Source organism: Terrapene carolina, unplaced genomic scaffold (genome assembly GCF_002925995.2).
Source record: "Terrapene carolina triunguis isolate 2854851 unplaced genomic scaffold, T_m_triunguis-2.0 Scaffold247, whole genome shotgun sequence".
NCBI lineage: Eukaryota > Metazoa > Chordata > Testudines > Emydidae > Terrapene > Terrapene triunguis.
The window spans coordinates 2041674-2059901 of NW_020664598.1; the positions used below are offsets into that span (position 1 = coordinate 2041674).

The 18228-nt window shown below is 47.1% G+C and overlaps 1 protein-coding gene across 1 annotated transcript in view; it reads right to left on the reverse strand.

Annotated features, from left to right (window-relative positions):
• The window catches only part of GRAP2 (GRB2 related adaptor protein 2), a 38615-nt gene that overhangs the window by 9473 nt on the left and 10914 nt on the right, over positions 1-18228 (reverse strand). Inside the window, exons 2-3 of the mRNA XM_026657561.1 lie at positions 6564-6666; positions 3582-3673 (exon numbers count right to left, since the gene is read on the reverse strand). Coding sequence (XP_026513346.1) covers positions 3582-3673; positions 6564-6641 — 170 coding nt within the window. The 5' untranslated portion in view covers positions 6642-6666. The remainder of the gene's footprint in view (positions 1-3581; positions 3674-6563; positions 6667-18228) is intronic.

The window sequence follows — 18228 nt, forward strand, 5'->3', positions numbered from 1 at the left end:
CCCTCTCCCTCCCAGCGCATCGGCCGCTCCATCCCATGCGATTCTTCTCATTGCCGGCGGGGGCGCCAGCGGCTGGGCAGAGCTCCACAGCTCTGCTTAGCGCACGTGGCACAAGCCCGGCTACAGGCACGACAGCAGGGCTTCTGGAGGAAAGGGGCGGCTGCCTCCTGGCTCAGCCTCCACGGTCAGCCTCAGCGGGGGGCATGGAGAAGAAAAGAGCCTCAGGCGGCGGTCTGGTGGAGCGGAGGAAGAAAGAGGACTCCAACGCCCGTGCCTTGGACAAGGTAAGCGCTTCCCCACAGCTCGGCCTCAGGCGCCTGTGCTCCTTCCCCCTTGGTCCTTGGCTGGTCCCTGCTCCTGTCCCCTTGTGTGTGGGTGGCTGGAGAGGACGGCAGCCTGCAGAGCTGAGCTGCCCCAGTGCCCCCCTCTCCCTGCTCCAGCCTCTGTCATGCCCGGTATCTGAGTTCAGAGCCGCCTGGGGGGGGGCAAGTGGGGCAATTTGCCCCAGGCCCTGGGCCCTGTAGGGCCCCCATGAGTATGTCGGAGGCTCCTGGGAGAGGGGGTAAGCGGCATGGTAAGGGGCTGGGGCCGGGCACCCCCCCGACCCCATCCCCCACAGCCCTGACCCCCAGCTCCGAGCCCAGCCCCTCTGAGCCGGGCACCCCCCGACCCCATCCTCCCCACAGCCCTGACCCCCAGCTCCGAGCCCAGCCCCTCTGAGCTGGAAACCCCCCTGACCCCATCTCCCCACATCCCTGAGCCCAGCCCCTGTGAGCCAGGCACCCCTGAACCCAGAGCCCAGCTCCCCACCCAGCCCTGGGCAACAGCAACACCTCCCCCAGGCAGCGACAGCCCACTGGCACCAACCATCACTATCACCCAGCAATAGCCCATTATGTAATTGCAAATATATACATACCATTACAGCTTTTAATGTTTTTAAATAATGTATTTAGTGTATTTTCAAATTATTACAAATTAATTTTTGAATGTATTTCACCAGTTATTTTTTACATTTCCAAATACGTTACTATAGTATTGCAACTTTTTTTGATGGAAGGGGCCCCCGAAATTGCTTTGCCCCAGGCCCCCTGAATCCTCTGGGCGGCCCTGGAACATGACATTGCTCACAGCATTGACTTGGAGGAACTTGTTTCTAAATTTGCTAAACTTAAAGCGCGGAAACATAAATTCTAAATTATAACATGTTACTTTGTGACCGTGTATTGTGTATAATGTATGTGATTTATTTGGGGGAGGGAGGGCGCAAGGTGGAAGTTTCGCCTAGGGCGCAAAATATCCTTGCACCGGCCCTGGCTACAGGGCAGGACTAATGTGCATTGACAGGCTGGCGTGTGGAGTTTTGCCACAGCCCCTGTCTGCATTAAACTGTACCATGCTCTAAGAAAGCATGAGAGAGGAAGTGCTGACCAAACACACACAGGCTATCTCTATACTTATGGCAGCATGTAGAGTACAGGCACTACAAGGGTAACTGCACGCCACATGAAAAGCAGTCCACACCTACACCACTTGTCACTGCAGTGTGTAGGTGCACACTGCAGTGAAAGGCTCCAGCAAGGGGGAAGGAAACAGGGATTGGGTGACTGGGCAACAAAATGGCAGATGAAATTCAATGTTGATAAATGCAAAGTAATGCACATTGGAAAACATAATCCCAACTATTCATACAAAATGATGGATCTAAATTAGCTGTTACCAATCAAGAAAGAGATCTTGGAGTCATTGTGGATAGTTCTCTGAAAACATCCGCTCAATGTGCAGCGGCAGACAAAAAGGCTAACAGAATGTTGGGAACCATTAGGAAAGGGATAGATAACAAGACAGAAAATATCATATTGCCTCTATATAAATCCATGGTACACCCTCACCTTGAATATTGCATGCATTTTTGGTTGCTCCATCTCAAAAAAGATATATTGGAATTGGAAAAGGTACAGAGAAGGGCAACAAAAATAATTAAGGGTATGGAACAGCTTCCATATAAGGAGAGATTAAAAAGACTGACTTTTCAGCTTGGAAAAGAGACTGCTAAGGGGGGATATGACAGAGATCTATGAAATCTTGACTGGTGAGGAGAAAGTGAATAAAGAAATGTTGTTTACTCCTTCACATAATACAAAAACTAGGGGTTATCCAGTGAAATTAATAGGCAGCAGGTTTAAAACAAACAAAAGGAAGTTCTTCACAAAATGCACAGTCATAGGTGCCGACTCCGTGGGTGCTCCGGGGCTGGAGCACCCACGGGGAAAAATTGGTGGGTGCTCTGCACCCACGGGCAGCCAAGCTCCCCGCCCAACCCCACCTCACCTCTGCCTCCGCCTCCTCCCCTGAGCGCGCCGTCCTCGCTTCTCCTCCCAGTGCTTGCTGCCGCAAAACAGCTGTTTCGCGGCGTAACAAGCTGTGGGAGGGAAGGGGAGGAGCAGGAATACAACATGCTCAGGGGAGGAGGTGGGCTGGGGCGGGGATTTGGGGAAGGAGTCCAATAGGGGCAGGGACTTTGGGAAAGGGGTTGGAATGGGGGTGGGGCAGGTCTGGGGGTGAGGGGGTGCGAGCTCCCACTGGCGTCAGGAAAAGTTGGTGCCTATGTGCACAGTGAATCTATGGAACTCTGTCAGGGGATGCTGTGAAAGCCAAAACTATAACAGGGTTCAAAAAAGAACTAGATAAGTTCATGGAGGATAGGTCCATCAATGGCTTTAGCCAGGATGGGCAGGGATGCAACACTATGCTCTGAGTGTTCCTAGCCTCTGTTTGCCAGAAGCTGGGAGTGGATGACGGGATGAATCATTCAATGGTTGCCTGTCCTGTTCATTCCCTCTGAAGTACCTGGCATTGGCCACTGTTGGAAGATAGGACAATGGGCTAGATGGACCATTGGTCTGGTATGGCTGTTCTTATGTCCTATGGGAAAGGCTTTGGCACGAATGAGGCAACAGGACACTACACTGGTAAAAAACAGCAGTGTAGATATGGGAGGCACTGCTTGGGCATGTAGAGATAGGGTTACCATACGTCCAGGTTTTCCTGGATAGGACCTCTTTTTTGGTTCTCCAATCTCTGCCCAGGCAAATTTTTGAAATCTGAACAAATGTCTGTGATTTTGAGCTAGGCAGCCAGAGAGCGGCAGCTGCTGGCTGGGTGCCCAGCTCTGAAGGCAGTGCCGCTGCCAGCGGCAGCACAGAAGTGAGGGTGACATAGTATGGTATTGCCACCCTTACTTTTGTGCTGGTGGTGGCGCTGCCTTCATAGCAGGATGGTTGGAGAGCGGTGGCAGCTGTACCCCACCCTAGATCCTGGCAGTATTCTCTATTTGAGGGACTTGAAATATGGTAACCCGATGTAGAGAGCCCATGTAGGGTATACACCCTGGAGGTTCAGGCGTGTAGGACACTCTCCTCTCCTCACCAAAGCCATGCCTCACCCTCTACATTGCTCTTTATCCCTGTGCTAGCTGGGTGTGCAGTGTCTGTACATGCTGTCATAAGTGTAGACTTACACACACGACAAAACTCCCTGAAATTTTCAAGGGAAATGCACCTGATCCCAGTTGTACTTACATGGGAATGTGAATATCTATGAAGTTCTTGGGGACATATCCTTCGTGACTTCTCAGTTCAGCCCTGTACCACTCTTCCTGGGAGCTTAAAATCTGCAGCAGAGACAGAATGAAAGAATGAATGAATAAATGAATGAATGAATGAATGAACGAACCTCCTTGGGAAAGACAAGGTAACCAGAAGGAGAAATTACTGGCAAAAGAAAGAAAAAGAGTTATTTGGAAGGATAAAAGCAGACTAGATTGGGTTTGCTGGTGCTGAGAGCCCTGGAATCCCATGGCACCCCCGTTTTCTTCCCCCCACATGCACTAACTGCAGCAGGGCTGGTAGCTGAAGGCCAGTTCAGTGCAAATAAAGCAATGAGGAAGATATGGAGGAATTAGAGGGACTGCTTGTTAGTTTTATCTGTATTCCTGGATAAATGTCCAGAAGGCTGGGAAATGTACGCTGCACAGCTCTAATGCCTTCATTATGGAGGAGTTCGCTATGAAGGACTTAGTTGGGGTTTAAGGAGTTCTTTGTGTTGTTTTTAATAGTTTGCCCTGGCGTGTCCCAATTTGACAAGAGATGAAAAAGCTCTGAAGAACTCTGCTATGTAGGAATGTGTGTGTTTGTGATTGTGTGTGTGTGTTACTGGGTATCATTGCATGTGCTAGAATTAGGGGGCTGAATCTTCAACTGTGCAGAGCTCACACCAGGCCAGTTGAAGGGAGGAGGCAAAGTTGGTTCAAAGCTAGTTTTCTGCCTCCCTAGATCCTGGAGGTTGCAGGGGGCCAGCCTCAGCAGTAATGCAAATTGGAGTAGCCTCAGGGCTACGCCTACTATCGCTACTAGGGTCATTCCACTGATCAAGGATTGCTGGACTGAATTATGCTCTGCCTCTACCCCACTGTGCCCCTGACATGGCCCGAAGATGGAGGTGAGGGAACAGGTGGCATATAGCTACCTGTGTTGCCAGCGGCTATGATTTTATTGCAAGCTTTGTGGTATATGGTGTGTTTTTTTTTAAATTCCAGTTCCAGGAGGCAAGTGAATCCGTGAGAATCTCAGCTTTCATTTTTTTTAAAAGGAAGTTTCTAGCCCTTATGGTTGAAAAGCTTGAAGTATGACCCCTAGCGGCTCAGGAAACAGAAGCCAAAAAAAAGTTTCCAAAATATGTAATTATAAAAAAAGGGTTAAGCCTTGTTTTTAAACATTCGGGGTTGACAGTACTGAGACCTCTGGGACTCATTCTCCACTACCTTGCCCCTTGTGTAGCCCTTACACCCATGCACAGGGAGGGAATGGGCAGCTGAGGATTTCTGAATGGGTAGCTGAGGATTCCCCGGCTTATTGCCAGTTGATTCCCCTGTACAGTGGGCCTGATTTGAGGTCCCTTTGTGCTGCTCCAAGCAAACCAAATGGGATACAACTCTTTTCTCCTCTATGGCTCAACGCCTACACAGGGTATGACTGCATATCAGCAACCCTTTCTTCCCTCCTGCCTGGAGACTGCTCTGCTAGCAGCTAGGTTTCCGGCGCAATCCACCTGCAAGCTCTTGCTGCGCAGAGGGCAGGCCCCCTTTGTCAGTCTCTCACAGCAGGGGTGGTGGGGAGGTGGATTTCCTCCTGTCGCTGCTGGTTCAGGGCCTCACACTTCCTGTTCATTTAATCTCCACATCAATACTGTTTACCTTATCTCCTTCACCAATCAGTTAAGATAAACCCCAGCAGGTTGCACAGACCGGGTAGGGAGGACAGCTGGGGGTATGTGTGTGTGTGTGCGTGCGTGTGATGTTACACACTTCGATTTGTCAGATCTTTGACTCTTGGCTGCTAGGGAGTTGCGTTGCCTCAAAGAGACAGAGATCAAATGAGAGGACAATCTCTGGCTTTCTCGTTGTGAATTCCCAGTGACAATAAACAAGTGAGTAGAGAGATACAATCAACCCAGTGCAGAGGTGGAGGCAGCAGGGGCATGGGGACGGAGTTTGAGCTGAGGAAGCATCAGGAGTGCTGTGTAGGGCAAGTGCTCAACCATCCTAAAGGGGAGAAGGGGGATTTGTCCATAGCACCTCTCATGTCACTCTGGAAAGATCCCCCTCTTTGACCTTGGTGGGTTTTGGATTGAGCCACGTTTGCCCTAAGTCCCAAGAACAGATGGCAGGGAGGGTAAAGTGAAAAATGGGGGTCTGGACCTAAGGAAAGCTGAGAGGGGAGAATTCATAGATTATAATTAATTGGAATAGCAGGGGGTGCTGCAGGCCAAGACAGAGGTGCCCGGGCCATCATTACTCAACAATGCTCCTTCTGGCCAATTAAGGGGTATAGTCAATGAGTGCCAATGTGAGTCATGTTCAGGCATCTTCAGCTGTAGCAGAGTGACTATGATGCACGGTGTTTGAGGAATTGGGTAAAAAATATTATGTGGGGTTGTGTGGATTCATCCTCATTGCTGATAACAAGAACAATTCTACCATAACAAACACAAAGATTAAATAGTCTGTGTTTCACATTCTATATGTCTGACGTTTGCCCGCCACTTCTTCCACTCCCGCTCTAGCATTCCTCTGCTTCTTCATTTCTGAAGGGGGTGTTGTGTATTATACTAGCTCAGGGGTTCTCAAAATTTTTCATACTTTTTCATACAGAAATTATCTTGTGGATACTTCCCCTCCATTAGCAATTATATAATATCCCTGTGGCAACTACAGTAATTCCTTACAGGGAACAGTAATATCAGGAAAGTCACTTAATGTACTTTAGCCATCTTTTATAGCAATCTAACAGCTGGAAATAAGGAGGATGGCAAGCACTGTGTGACGAGCCAGTTCTCCATGAACCTCCAGCAAGCCCTCCATGGAACACTAGTGGCGTCTGGACCACAGTCTGTGAACATCTAGGATGGCCTATGTTATGGAAGGAGGCACTGGTGCAGTGGGATCTAGCAGGAGTCACATGGTTAAACAGTCCTCCTTTGGTGGGGCCTCGGGCTGCACTTACCTTCAGAATGTCCCCGGTACGGAAACTCAGTTCATCCTCTCCAGAAGCATTGAAATCAAATTTGGCAATGGCTTCCATACTGTGCCTTGGTGACAGGGCAAAGCTGGAAGAGATACAAGTATGTCAATGTCTGGGAGGAGCTGTGACCTCTGAATCTAGCTCATAGAAGGGGTTGTTATCTCCTCTTGCTCAGGACACTGTGAACTATTCATTGGTGCTGTGATCTCTTCTCACTCAGGGTACCAGGGGCATTGAGACCAGCCTGTTGGTTAATCTGTAACAGTCCCTTGCTAGGGGCAGTTGGCCTGTATCCAATGTTGTGATCTCTTGTTCAGACCCACAAACCATTATTGGATTGAATGAAGTTACCAGCTGGGAACGATCCCATTAACTGGCATGGCTGATGGGCATCGGAACTAGACTCAGATTAGTGGTTCACTTTGCATCAAGAGGGCTCAAAACATACCAATGCAGACGCTGTTTCCCACAGGCCATTGTCTCCACCCAATAATCTAATGATGAAAATGTGCACCCCACGCCCAAGCAGGCTGATAATAGGGATGACCTCAGTGTAAGTGATAACAGCGTTGTTCTGTTAGCTATTTCCTGTGATGTAAGTGACCCCCTCACCCAGCAGAAGAAGGCACTCATCCTCCACAGTGGCCTACTTATTATCCTTGTGAGAGATACAAACTATGGGCAAAAGGAGGATCTTACAATAAAAAAAAATATTTTTTGGACGGTGAACACCATGTTGAAGAATGAAAGAAAGACCTTCCTCTACAAAGGCTTTTTGGCATGGATAGCCTTGATTTCCAGTGAGGGAAAGAACTTGTGTACAGAGAGGTTGTACTCCCTGTTTTGGAGGTGGCAGAAAACCAAATTGTAGTACTTATTGCTTAAGCCACATGAGTACAACATATGTGTCCAAAGAGTCCAGATTTCTGGAGCCTGAATTCACATCTTACATGTGTTTAGTGGCGGTGAAAGGTACCACACCATCATCAACAGCCCTGCAAACCAAAGTCTTCCTTTTTGTAGCATGGGAAGTAGCGGTGCAAGCTTCACTTAATCAACACTTCTTGCTAACGTAACTGAGATGTGTCCTGGAAGGACCATTGTTAGGATCAAAAGGAATGCTCAGTTCCCATGGCTCACTGAATCTCTGACCTGTCTGCTGAGGCTGCCAATGGCAGAGTAGGAAGTGGCTCAATTAGTGTCAATTGCATTGGTGTTTTTTGTGATGTAGGTACATGTCCTGCCAGAAACCAGTGGGAGATAATCCTGGAATTGCATTCACAAAGGCCACCAAACAGCTCTCATATGGGAATAACTTTCAGCACTTCTAACCCGGGCTGGACTGCAATCATGACCTGGAAGTTAAAGGCTCCATAGCCCATCTTCACTCCCCCAAGGCACCCAGTCTGTACATGCAGGGAAGCCTCTCCAACTTGCTTTACCTGAAAAGCTATTATCCAGAGGACCTCAGAAAAAAAACTCACCAACAGTTTCTCTAGAGAAACTTTGGTTTATTGAGCTGCCTTTCATAGCAGAACTGAGAAAGACCAAAAAGTGTTAGCTCTGAACAAGACCCAGAATTATGCAAGAAAAATGTCATGTTTAAAATTGATGGGCCACTAGAGATTGATTTTGAGAACTGTCTTCTCTCATTCCCAAATATAAAAGGATCTTCACATGCTTTTCTCCAGGGTTTCTTTCAGCACTTTCTTTTTTGATGCTTATTTGAGGTGAAATTGAATTTGTGTGACGAAACATGAGGCAGGCAGAATAGAGGCAAGGTGTGTGACTGTCCACACACAACTCTGCAAGTTCAGTGGGATCCTGTCTTACAGACATCTGTGTTATTTAAGTCCTGGGAGCTCCCACACAGCTATACAAACGTAGTTCCTTCCTGACCTGCAGTATTTCCCTTGCCCCTCCGAGTTTTGCCAATGCACTTCAGTAGTGAACTGCACCATTGTAATGGTCTGCCACTGTGCCTCAAGCTTGGCCAGCAAATTCTCCCACCATTTCAACCCTGTTCACCTCCTTCTCTCTCCTTCCCGCCCTCCCCCTGATTTGTTGATGCACCTTAATTCTGACCTATGACACCTTTTGGTATCCCAGTCCCAGGTCCTCACACCGATCTGCCATTGCACCTCAATGCTGAGCTACAATTGTCCCATGCTATTCTTGGGTCCCCAATATAGCTCTGCTGATGCAACTCAGCCTTGACCTGCAGCACCCCTTGCTATTTTAGCCACTGGAGTTCCTTATCTTCAGCCTGTAGTGTCACACAACTGCATGTGGTAACGATGATTGGTAGGTCACAAGGGAAGGATTAGGATTTCAAATGGGGGAGCAGCAGGTTAACCATTGTGTGAACTATAAAAACAAAGATTTTGTTTTCATGTAAACATCCCTTATTAATAATGATTACTTAGAACAATGGGGAGAGAACTAAAGAAAATGCCAGCAACCAAAGGAGAGTTGCTTTAGTATGGCATGTTTTTCAGTGTTTTACCTTGAGGCACTGGGCTGCTCTATAAAGATCACAGACGGCTGGATGAATACATCCTCAAACTCCTAAATGCAGAGCAATAATCTCAGTTTGAGACAACCAGTTAAAAATAACAACCTCTTGGAATACAAAGCCTGGCTTTGATTTTTGCCCTTTGGTGGAATTAGAGATCTCAGTGATTCTTTCTATGAGGAGGGAGAGTGTTCATTTCATTTTTCAACTACCAGACAGTTAAATGTGATATTTGACATCCTCCCGCCCCCCAAAAAGAGCAGTGCTAGGGAAACAGTTAAAGGCTCATCTCTCACTTATTTTCAATTCCAGCAATTCCAACCTTGGGCAGTGACCGAGACACAGACACCTCTTCAAACAATCTAACAGATGGATTAAATGTATTTTTCATTGCCAGAGGCTGGATTTAGGAGTGACTCAAATACCATACACAGTGTTGGCTAGGTTGATAAATCAGTACTGCAGTAAAACCATGGCCTTAAACTCTTTCCCCACCAACTACTAAAGCACCACTGGTCAATAATCCTGTCTTTGAACCCCAGCCTAGCATTTTTCAGCACCTGAACTTCAAACCAGCCCTGCATCTCTGATCCTATTCCTCCCTTCTCTTGTATCTCCAGTTTCCTTATACTGTTCAGGTCAATGCTGGGCTTTTTAAGAAAGCTTTTCCACTAGGTGCTCATTCTTCCTCTCTCTACATGTGTATGACTTCCATCAGCACCTGTGTGACAGAGAGATGTTTGATTTTTTGTCATTACTTACATTTCTCAGGCATCGTTTCTCCTAAAGGATATCAGAACACTTTACAGACTGCGAGCCAAATTCTGCCTTCAGTTACACAGCACAACTCCATTAGCTATAGTGTAATTGAAGGTAGAATTTAGTTCTGTATATACAGTATTGGGTGAAAATCACCCCAGTACAGAGGGCAAGCTCAAGGCCTATGCATCACTTAGTCCCACTAAGGCCTCTGACTGCTAGAAGCTGGGACTGGATGACAGGGGATGGATCGCTTGATGATTGCCCTGTTTTGTTCATTCCCTTTGAAGCATCTGACATTGGCTGCTGTCAGAAGACAGGATACTGGTCTAGATGGACCATTGGTCTGACCCAGTGTGGCCGTTCTTATGTTTGCTTAACCCCTATTTAAGGCATGAATGTGAATTATCTAGTGCTGGCTTTCTGCAGAGACATGAATTTTACTTTTAGTGATAACCCCCTATATCACTGAACTGCCGACGCATCTAGGCTAGAATGCAGGTGCCATTCTGTGCTATCAATGCTACACCAGAGTGAAAGGAGGGGAAGTGAAAACTAACTTCACCATTTGAAACTACACAGGACATATTTTAGGTCAGTAGAATACGTAATTCCGTGAGTTGGAATTCAGCCAGGACACTGAGGTTAACACCTCCACATTTATGAAAAGTGACAGGGGCTATTTAATGACCACAAGTGATCAGATGATAAATCTCATCTCATCTGAAATACAGCACTCCAATAATAGAACATCCCTCCTAACCCCTTGCTGGGGCGTTGGCTCGGTAGTAATGACTCAAGAGGAAGAACACCACCTACTAAGACACCAACACCACTGTCTGCATCACTGGGGTTTTCTATGGCAGCCTTTCATTTATTTATTGTCTAAGCTCAACTTTGTTTCCTTGAGTGTGATAAGATCACAGCATGGCATGGGGCATGGCTGCAAGCAGGGTGCATGTTCAAAGATGACGACCTTAACAAGAGCTTGATTTTCAAGCCTGTGACTTATATAAATCAGACCCACAGCTTCAACCAGTGAGCTTTCATCAATAGATGTGAAATGGCATGTTCTGCTCTGCCTTTTTGGGTACTGCAGGTGTCAGAGTTTAAAGTCAGAAGGGGCCACTAGATCATCTAGTCCAGTGGTACTCAGATAGGCTCATGAGGCGCAAGTGGCTCTTTAATGTGTCTCCTGTGGCTCTTTGCAGCACATGATGTTACAATTATTAACCAGTCAGGATGATTTTACTATGTTATTAACCAATTAAGTTATCAATTTGCACTAAGTTATTAACTTATTGGCTGTGAGAACTATAGATCTATATATATAGATATAAAATGTTCATCTTTCTCTAGAAATTAAGACAAAGACAGCTGTGATGGGAGTGTAATCCACATGGGGAAAAGGGTTAACATCTCAGGACAAGGGTGGCAAACCCTAGAAGGGAGCCCTACAGTGAAGGAATTTCTAGGCAACCAGAGAGGAGAGCCGCTTCCGGTCTCTTTCCTGGTTGGGGGTTTGCCACCAGCGGCTCATTTTCATTTTTATTTATGGCGTAGAAAGCCATTTTGTTTTATGGCTAGACAATAAAGACATTTCAAAGCAGGACATTTCCATGGAAATTTCCATATATACACACATGTAAACAAAATATTTCCGGTCATACTGTTTAAACATGACTAGTATATAGTAAATGAATCAATGAATTCACACTATTGTGGCTCTTTTGGGTAATGTTGATTGCTAATTTGGCTCCTGAACCACTGAGGTCTGCGTATCACTGATCTGGTCTGACCTCCTGTATTACAGGCCACCAACACCACCCACACACTAAACCCAACAACTAAAAAGAGAGCAAAATATTACAACCCATGGGACACTAGTCTATTATATGCGACAGGCAGAGACTAAAAATGTGAGGTGCACCAACGTTCAAAGCAGGGAAATGATTAAGTGAGATATACCTGGATAGTCCTGGCAAATGACCTGCACGCATATGCTGCAGTGGAAGGTGAAAATCCCCTAAGGTCACTGCCAATCTGACCTGGGGGGAAATTCCTTCCCGGTCCCACAGATGGCGATCAGTTAAACCTTGAGCATGTGAGCAAGAACCAGCCAGCCAAGCAGCTGAGAGGGAGGACGCTTGGTGTCGCCTCAGAACCCTGGCCCCCCCTGCCCACGTGTAGGTTTGATGGTGAGTAGGGATGGAGTCCAATATTCAACATCTGTACAGGAATGAGAGGTGATACTGTATGAGTAGGGGCCAATTATCCAGAATGAGCGATGATATATACAGTCATTGTTGTCACCAGCTAAACCACATCCAAGAGGCACTGGGAAGTATTCTGTTCCAAAAATGCAAGCCTCTCACCAGTGCATTAATAGAACAGCTCCATTAACTGTCAGAGGTGCTAGTGCCTCCAGCCACTACAAGGCATGTTCATTACAAATGGATAAACAGACGAACGTATTAAATACAGGACAGTGGTCATTATATATATATGTGCACCAACCATTTCCTCTCATAATTTAAGGAAAGCCCAGTGTATTCCATCCAGTCGGGGTGGGGGCAGTACAAGTGCCTTCCATACCTAAAGGAGCAGCTCCCCTAGGTCAGGCCGCTGAGAAATGGTATATATATGGTAAGTAGGGGGCAGTGGTGAGTGCATGAATTCATACTGTACACACCAGTCTATCCATCTCATACTGTGGAAGATCTCACCAGTGGCCATTTCTGTGCATCACCAATAGCTCAAGGCACCTTTTAGGGTGGTTCCATATCTGCTCTCACCAGATTCTCTGTTCTACGCTACATTAATTTTCCTGCCCTGTGAATGGCCTGAGAGATTGAGAGAATACGTTACAAAATTGAGTGAGCTGTTTGCTCCATGTTTACTGCTGTGGGACCTAATGAGCGCCCCACTGAGAGACCTGCTGTGAGCAGTCACTCATCCCGGCTGTCTGGCAATGTAAAAAATTGTCTGGCTTCCTGTTAGCCAGCCAAAAGCACTCCAAGGAAATGTCCTGCTTTCAAATGTCTTTATTGTTTAGCCATAAAACAAAATGGCTTTCTACACCATAAATAAAAATGAAAATGACCCTGTGGTGGCAAACCCCCAACTAGGAGAGAAACAGGAAGCGGCTCTCCTCTCTGATTGCCTAGAGATTCCTTCACTGTAGGGCTCCCTTCTAGGGTTTGCCACCCTTGTCCTGAGATGTTAAACCTTTCCCCATGTGGATTACACTCCCATTGCAGCTGTCCTGGTCTTAATTCTAGAAAGAGATGAACATTTAAAGGTCATGAAGACTATCCAGAGTTATAATTAAGGATAACAACCTTTTTTGGAAGGGATATTGAGCTGCATTCTTCTGGGATTAGCTAATTTGTACAGTGCCTTGCCCAATGGAGGTCCGTGACTAGGGCTCCCAGGCACTATCACAATACAAATAAATAATAAATAAATAATAATAATGAAGACCAGGATGATACCTATTGTGGGGGACAGATTACCCCACAGCTGCCTACTGTGGGGTTCTTACAACTTCCTCTGAAGCATCTGGTGCTGGCCACTGTTACAGACAAGATACTGGAGTAGATGGATTATGGGTGTGATCCAGTCTGGAAAATGCTATGTTGAAAAAGTATGATTCAGATACACTTGCATCTATTTGGGTGCTTATCTGAATGATCCAAACTAACGGAGTATGCAAAAAGGGGGCTGGCAATCTCATAAGAACAGGCTTTCTCACAACATTTTCATCATCTCTTGCTTCTGGATGGGATGGCAATGTCAGGTGAAGAAGCTTTTTCATGGCATTTCAGCAGTTGCACTTTCTAGCCAGGGAGCACAGGAGCAATCACAAAAATGAAAGAATTTCTTTGACAGTTAAAAAAAAAAAAGACTTTTTCCAAACGCCAAATGGTTTTATCTGATGTTCTGGGAAAGGTTAATTGGTTTGGTTCGGTTCCGGTTTTGTGTGCTTTTAAACTAAACTGGGTCACCCCATCCTTAATTAGCTAGCCTCAGGGAAGCAACATTGTCAAGAAATAGAGGAGGAGGGTAAGTGGAAATGAGGGGGATTCTCAGTTGTCATGTACTGTAGTGAATAATAATTCATCAGCAGTGGATGCTGGAGCATCAGGTTGCAAATCCACATAGAGCTGAAAGATATGAATGGAAGCTGTCCAGCTTCTCCTGATCTCCCATCTATTCCTGTCCCATGGTCAGATGTGTTCCACACATGGCAATTCATCCTCTTTCACAAATTCCCTTTCCAAGGACAGCTGGCTAGGCTGTCTGCATTAATGGACAATTATTTTTGCAGTCGGGAAGCAAGTGCACAGAGCAGGTGATGTTATTCAAACTCCTCTGCAGAACTCCACCGATACACTTCAGTCCAGATCTGTGGCACCTCCTGCTATTTAGGTTCTTTCTGCCCCCAAAAGTCCTGCCCCTCATTCTTCACCTGCAAGCACTCCTGCCCAGACAAGTCCTAGGATTCTCAAACAGCTCAGTCAATGCACCATGATTCTTAAGTACAAACATCCCCTGCTATTCTAATCCTGACCTATCACCATCACACTCATAATCCACATTCAGTTTGGCTGATATGACAAAGGCCTTGTCTATGCAAAACTTTGTTACCGGTATAACTATGCTGTTTAGGGGCATGGCATCCCTTCCCATACAGCAACAAGCTATAACTGTATAAGCACCTTTATATCAGTATAACTGCGTCCACAGCGAGGGGGGGGGGGGGGGGGGGGTTGTAGAACTTTAACTATACCAGTATAACTATGGTACAACTTTTGTATGTAGGCAAGGCCTTAATCCTTAACTGCAGAGCAATTTGCTATCCCAGTCGTGTGGCCCCTCCCCACTCCTCTGTTAATCCACTTTAAAAGATATCCCCTGCCGTTCCAATTGAAGAGCATGTTGGTATGTTGGAGGGATTTTTGTTTTGCAATAATATGTTGCTATGTTCCTCCACTTTCATTTTTAAATGCAAGTAGAGGAACATATTTCAAACCATTGACAAACATGACAAGATGAAATATTTTTTCTCCATCCCTCTGATCCTGCCAAGTTCCTCTTCTACGGTTCCCTTCCCCTCACAGCAGATTACTGAGTTATTAGTGTTTCACTAGCAACTTTATCCATCCTAATCAGTTATGTCCTCCTGCTGCATTTGTAAGGTGATTACACTGAACTGTGCTCGTGACATCACAGTTTATCACCTTGGCAGCAATTGTGAGATCACAAAAACGGAACCGTGGCAAAACTGAGTGGGGATCGGCTGAGGAGGAGGCAGCAACTAACTACAATGGAGAATGGGATATTTTGGCCCCTTTCTGCCTAATCCTTTAGTTCCCAACCATCCTTCTGTATTTCTGTTAGCTTTACTGAACTGCTCCACTGCTCTCCAATAGTCCAGACACAAGCAAGCATGTTGCACCAGCTGTGCTGCCTAATGCTTTGAACACACCCAGGCAAACCAGGCCTGCTGTGCCAGGTAATTCTCTACATAAATGATGAGTGAAATACACCCACCATGCCACCAAATCTTCCATCTCTGTCCTAATATTTAGCTGACTACAATGCAACATCAATGCCAGACAGGTCAGCTTGGTGCAGCACTGGGATCTGTGGCTTCTGGAGTATGAGCTCTGCTCAGAAATCCTAATGATTTTTTACAGGTTCATATTCTACATTCAAGCAAGACTGATTAAAAAAAAAAACAAACCCTCATCTTTAGCTGGTATAGCTCTGTTGAAGTCTATGGGCTATGCTGAGTTACACCAGTTGAAGATCTGGCCCTGTGGTTTTAAAATACTCTTTCATTTACTGCTCAAAATCTGAAAAATATCTGCAGCATATGGGTGGAAGGGGAGAGGGAGGTGATGCTGCTGACAAGGAAGGAAGCCCCCCCCCCGCCCCTTTTATAGGCCTCTTATAAAGTCCCAGAGCCTGGTGCAAAAGGTGCCCCGTGCTTGCAATGAAAGATAAACATGAACTAATACCAGTGACAGACTCATATATCCAAGCAATGATGATGATAGTTGATCCTGTCACTGCAGTATTCCCTGATATCAATTTGAACTGCAGATAAGCTAAGCGGGGGTGGCATGGCCATCAGTACAAAATTAAAATGTGCTGCACGGGCGGCTGATTTTCTTCCCTGCTGTTGCAGGAGAGAGACCGAGTGAGAGACAGTTTTCTTTGGTGATCTGAACCCAAGCCTAGCGCACTCAAGCAAACATTCCATTCCAGGATTGAAATTATCCTGGATGAGCGCCCTGTGATTCATTGGACTTTGTTGAACCTCCATATGAAGCAAGGGAAGGGTGATGTCTCCCTCCTTTTCCTCTCCCCCCACCCTGCTTCTCCCCTTTAATCATGATAAATGTATTTTAACTCGCTTGATTAAGTCAGCCAGACAATGCGCCCCTAATCTGCAGTGATCAGGGCTCTGGAATTGCAACGGCGAACATGCTGTCTCTCTATCAGACAGAGCAATAAGGGGTTGCTAATGCAGCCCCCATTAACAACTTCATACAGAATGAATTTTTCCTAACTGCTCCTAAAGAGCAGGCACTTGAGGAATACTGTCTGATATGAACATATTCTGAATGATCTCTTTCTGCAAAATTGACATGCTCCCCTCACTAACCCCCCACACAAATACATAAAGTATGAAAAATGTAGCCACTTCTTTGTACTCTAGAGGCTTTTTGATCTCATGATAACTTATCTAGTTAACTGCCTCTCAATTTTTCTCATGGTTCTTTGTAAGTTTTAGTACGGTCTGGTATGTATTTTAATGCAAGTCAGTGTTAGCTGAATACCAATCATGTGCTTCAGTGCGTGAATGTGCACGCATTTGTACTTGTGCTGTGCACACATGTAAATCTGCTTTTGTATGTATGGTGTTTGCACTTAGACAGTGTGCATTTAGGCCACGAGTGTGGAAATAAACTGCGTATATCTCTGAGTACATATGGATATGTGTAAGGAAATACTGTATAAGTGCATGAATGTATGGCTGAGATTGCTTTCATATGTATACACGTCATGCATATATGGGTTTGCATACATGTGTATATACTCTAAGGGCCATAGCCTCTGCTCTGACTGATCAGTGGCACAAGGCTGAAATATGGGGATGAAAGGTGTCATTTGGTCATCTTTGCACTCTGTAGATCAGTGGTGGGCAACCTGCGGGCCATATGCAGCCCATCAGGGTAATCCGCTGGCAGACAGTTTGTTTACATTTGCACGGCCGCCTGCAGCTCCTAGTGGCTGCAGTTCGCCATTCCCGGCCAATGGGAGCTGTGGGAAGCGGCGGCCAGCACATCCTTGCAGAGCTGTGGGCGAGAGCTAGGAGCCACTGGGGGTTGCAGGCGGCCAGGCAAATTTAAAACAGTCTGGTGGCCCACAAGCGGATTACCCTGACGGGCCGCCTGCGGCCCACTGGCTGCAGGTTGCCCACCACTGCTGTAGATCCTGGGGCTAATTAGCACAAATCAGGTCTCCAGGGTACATTTGAGCCCAATGTACATTTAGACCAGCCCCAGGGCTGCTCTAAAACAGCAGCTCCAAATGGCCATTCTGGCAGCCAGTGACCAGCTGGACATAGAAGCATTCTTCCTATGCTCCCTATATCAGAGGCTGGAATAGAGGGTGTCAAAGATGATGCTACACCTCACAAGGATTCCCCAATCCAGAGAAAATCCTTCAGGGGCCAGAAGCACTAGCATTAGAGCTTCTTTGTGCTGCTGGCAGGGCCGGCTCTGGCTTTTTTGCTGCCCTAGGCAAAAAAGCCACCCGCCGCCCCCCCCTCGCCCCCCCAAGCGCGGCAGGGGAGGGCGCCGAGCCCGGCCGCAGGCCCGCAATCCCCGACCGGCCGGAGCGCCGGGGGGGAGGGCGGCGAGCCCGCCGCGGCTCCGCTCTCCCCGGCGGCCAGAGCGCTGGGGGGAGGGCGGCGAGCCCGGCCGGGGCTCTCCGCTGTCCCTGGCAGCCAGAGTGCTGGGGGGAGGGCGGCGAGCCCGGCCGGGGCCCCGCTCTCCCCAACTGGCCGGAGCGCCGGGGGAAGGCGGCGAGCCCAGTCGCGGCCCCGCTCTCGGGCCGGAGCGCCCCGCCCCGCCGCCCCCCTCCAGGCGCCGCCCCAAGCACATGCTTGGTGGGCTGGTGCCTGGAGCCGGCCCTGGCTGCTGGTGTGGTGTAGCGGCCAGAGTAGGACTCAGGATCTGGCCCGATGGGCCAGATTTTCAAAAGATTTCAGCACCTATAATTGGGTCCAGATTTTAAGAAGAGCTCAGCTCCTCTTTAGGCACTTAAATATGGGACAGATTTTCAAAAGTATTCAAT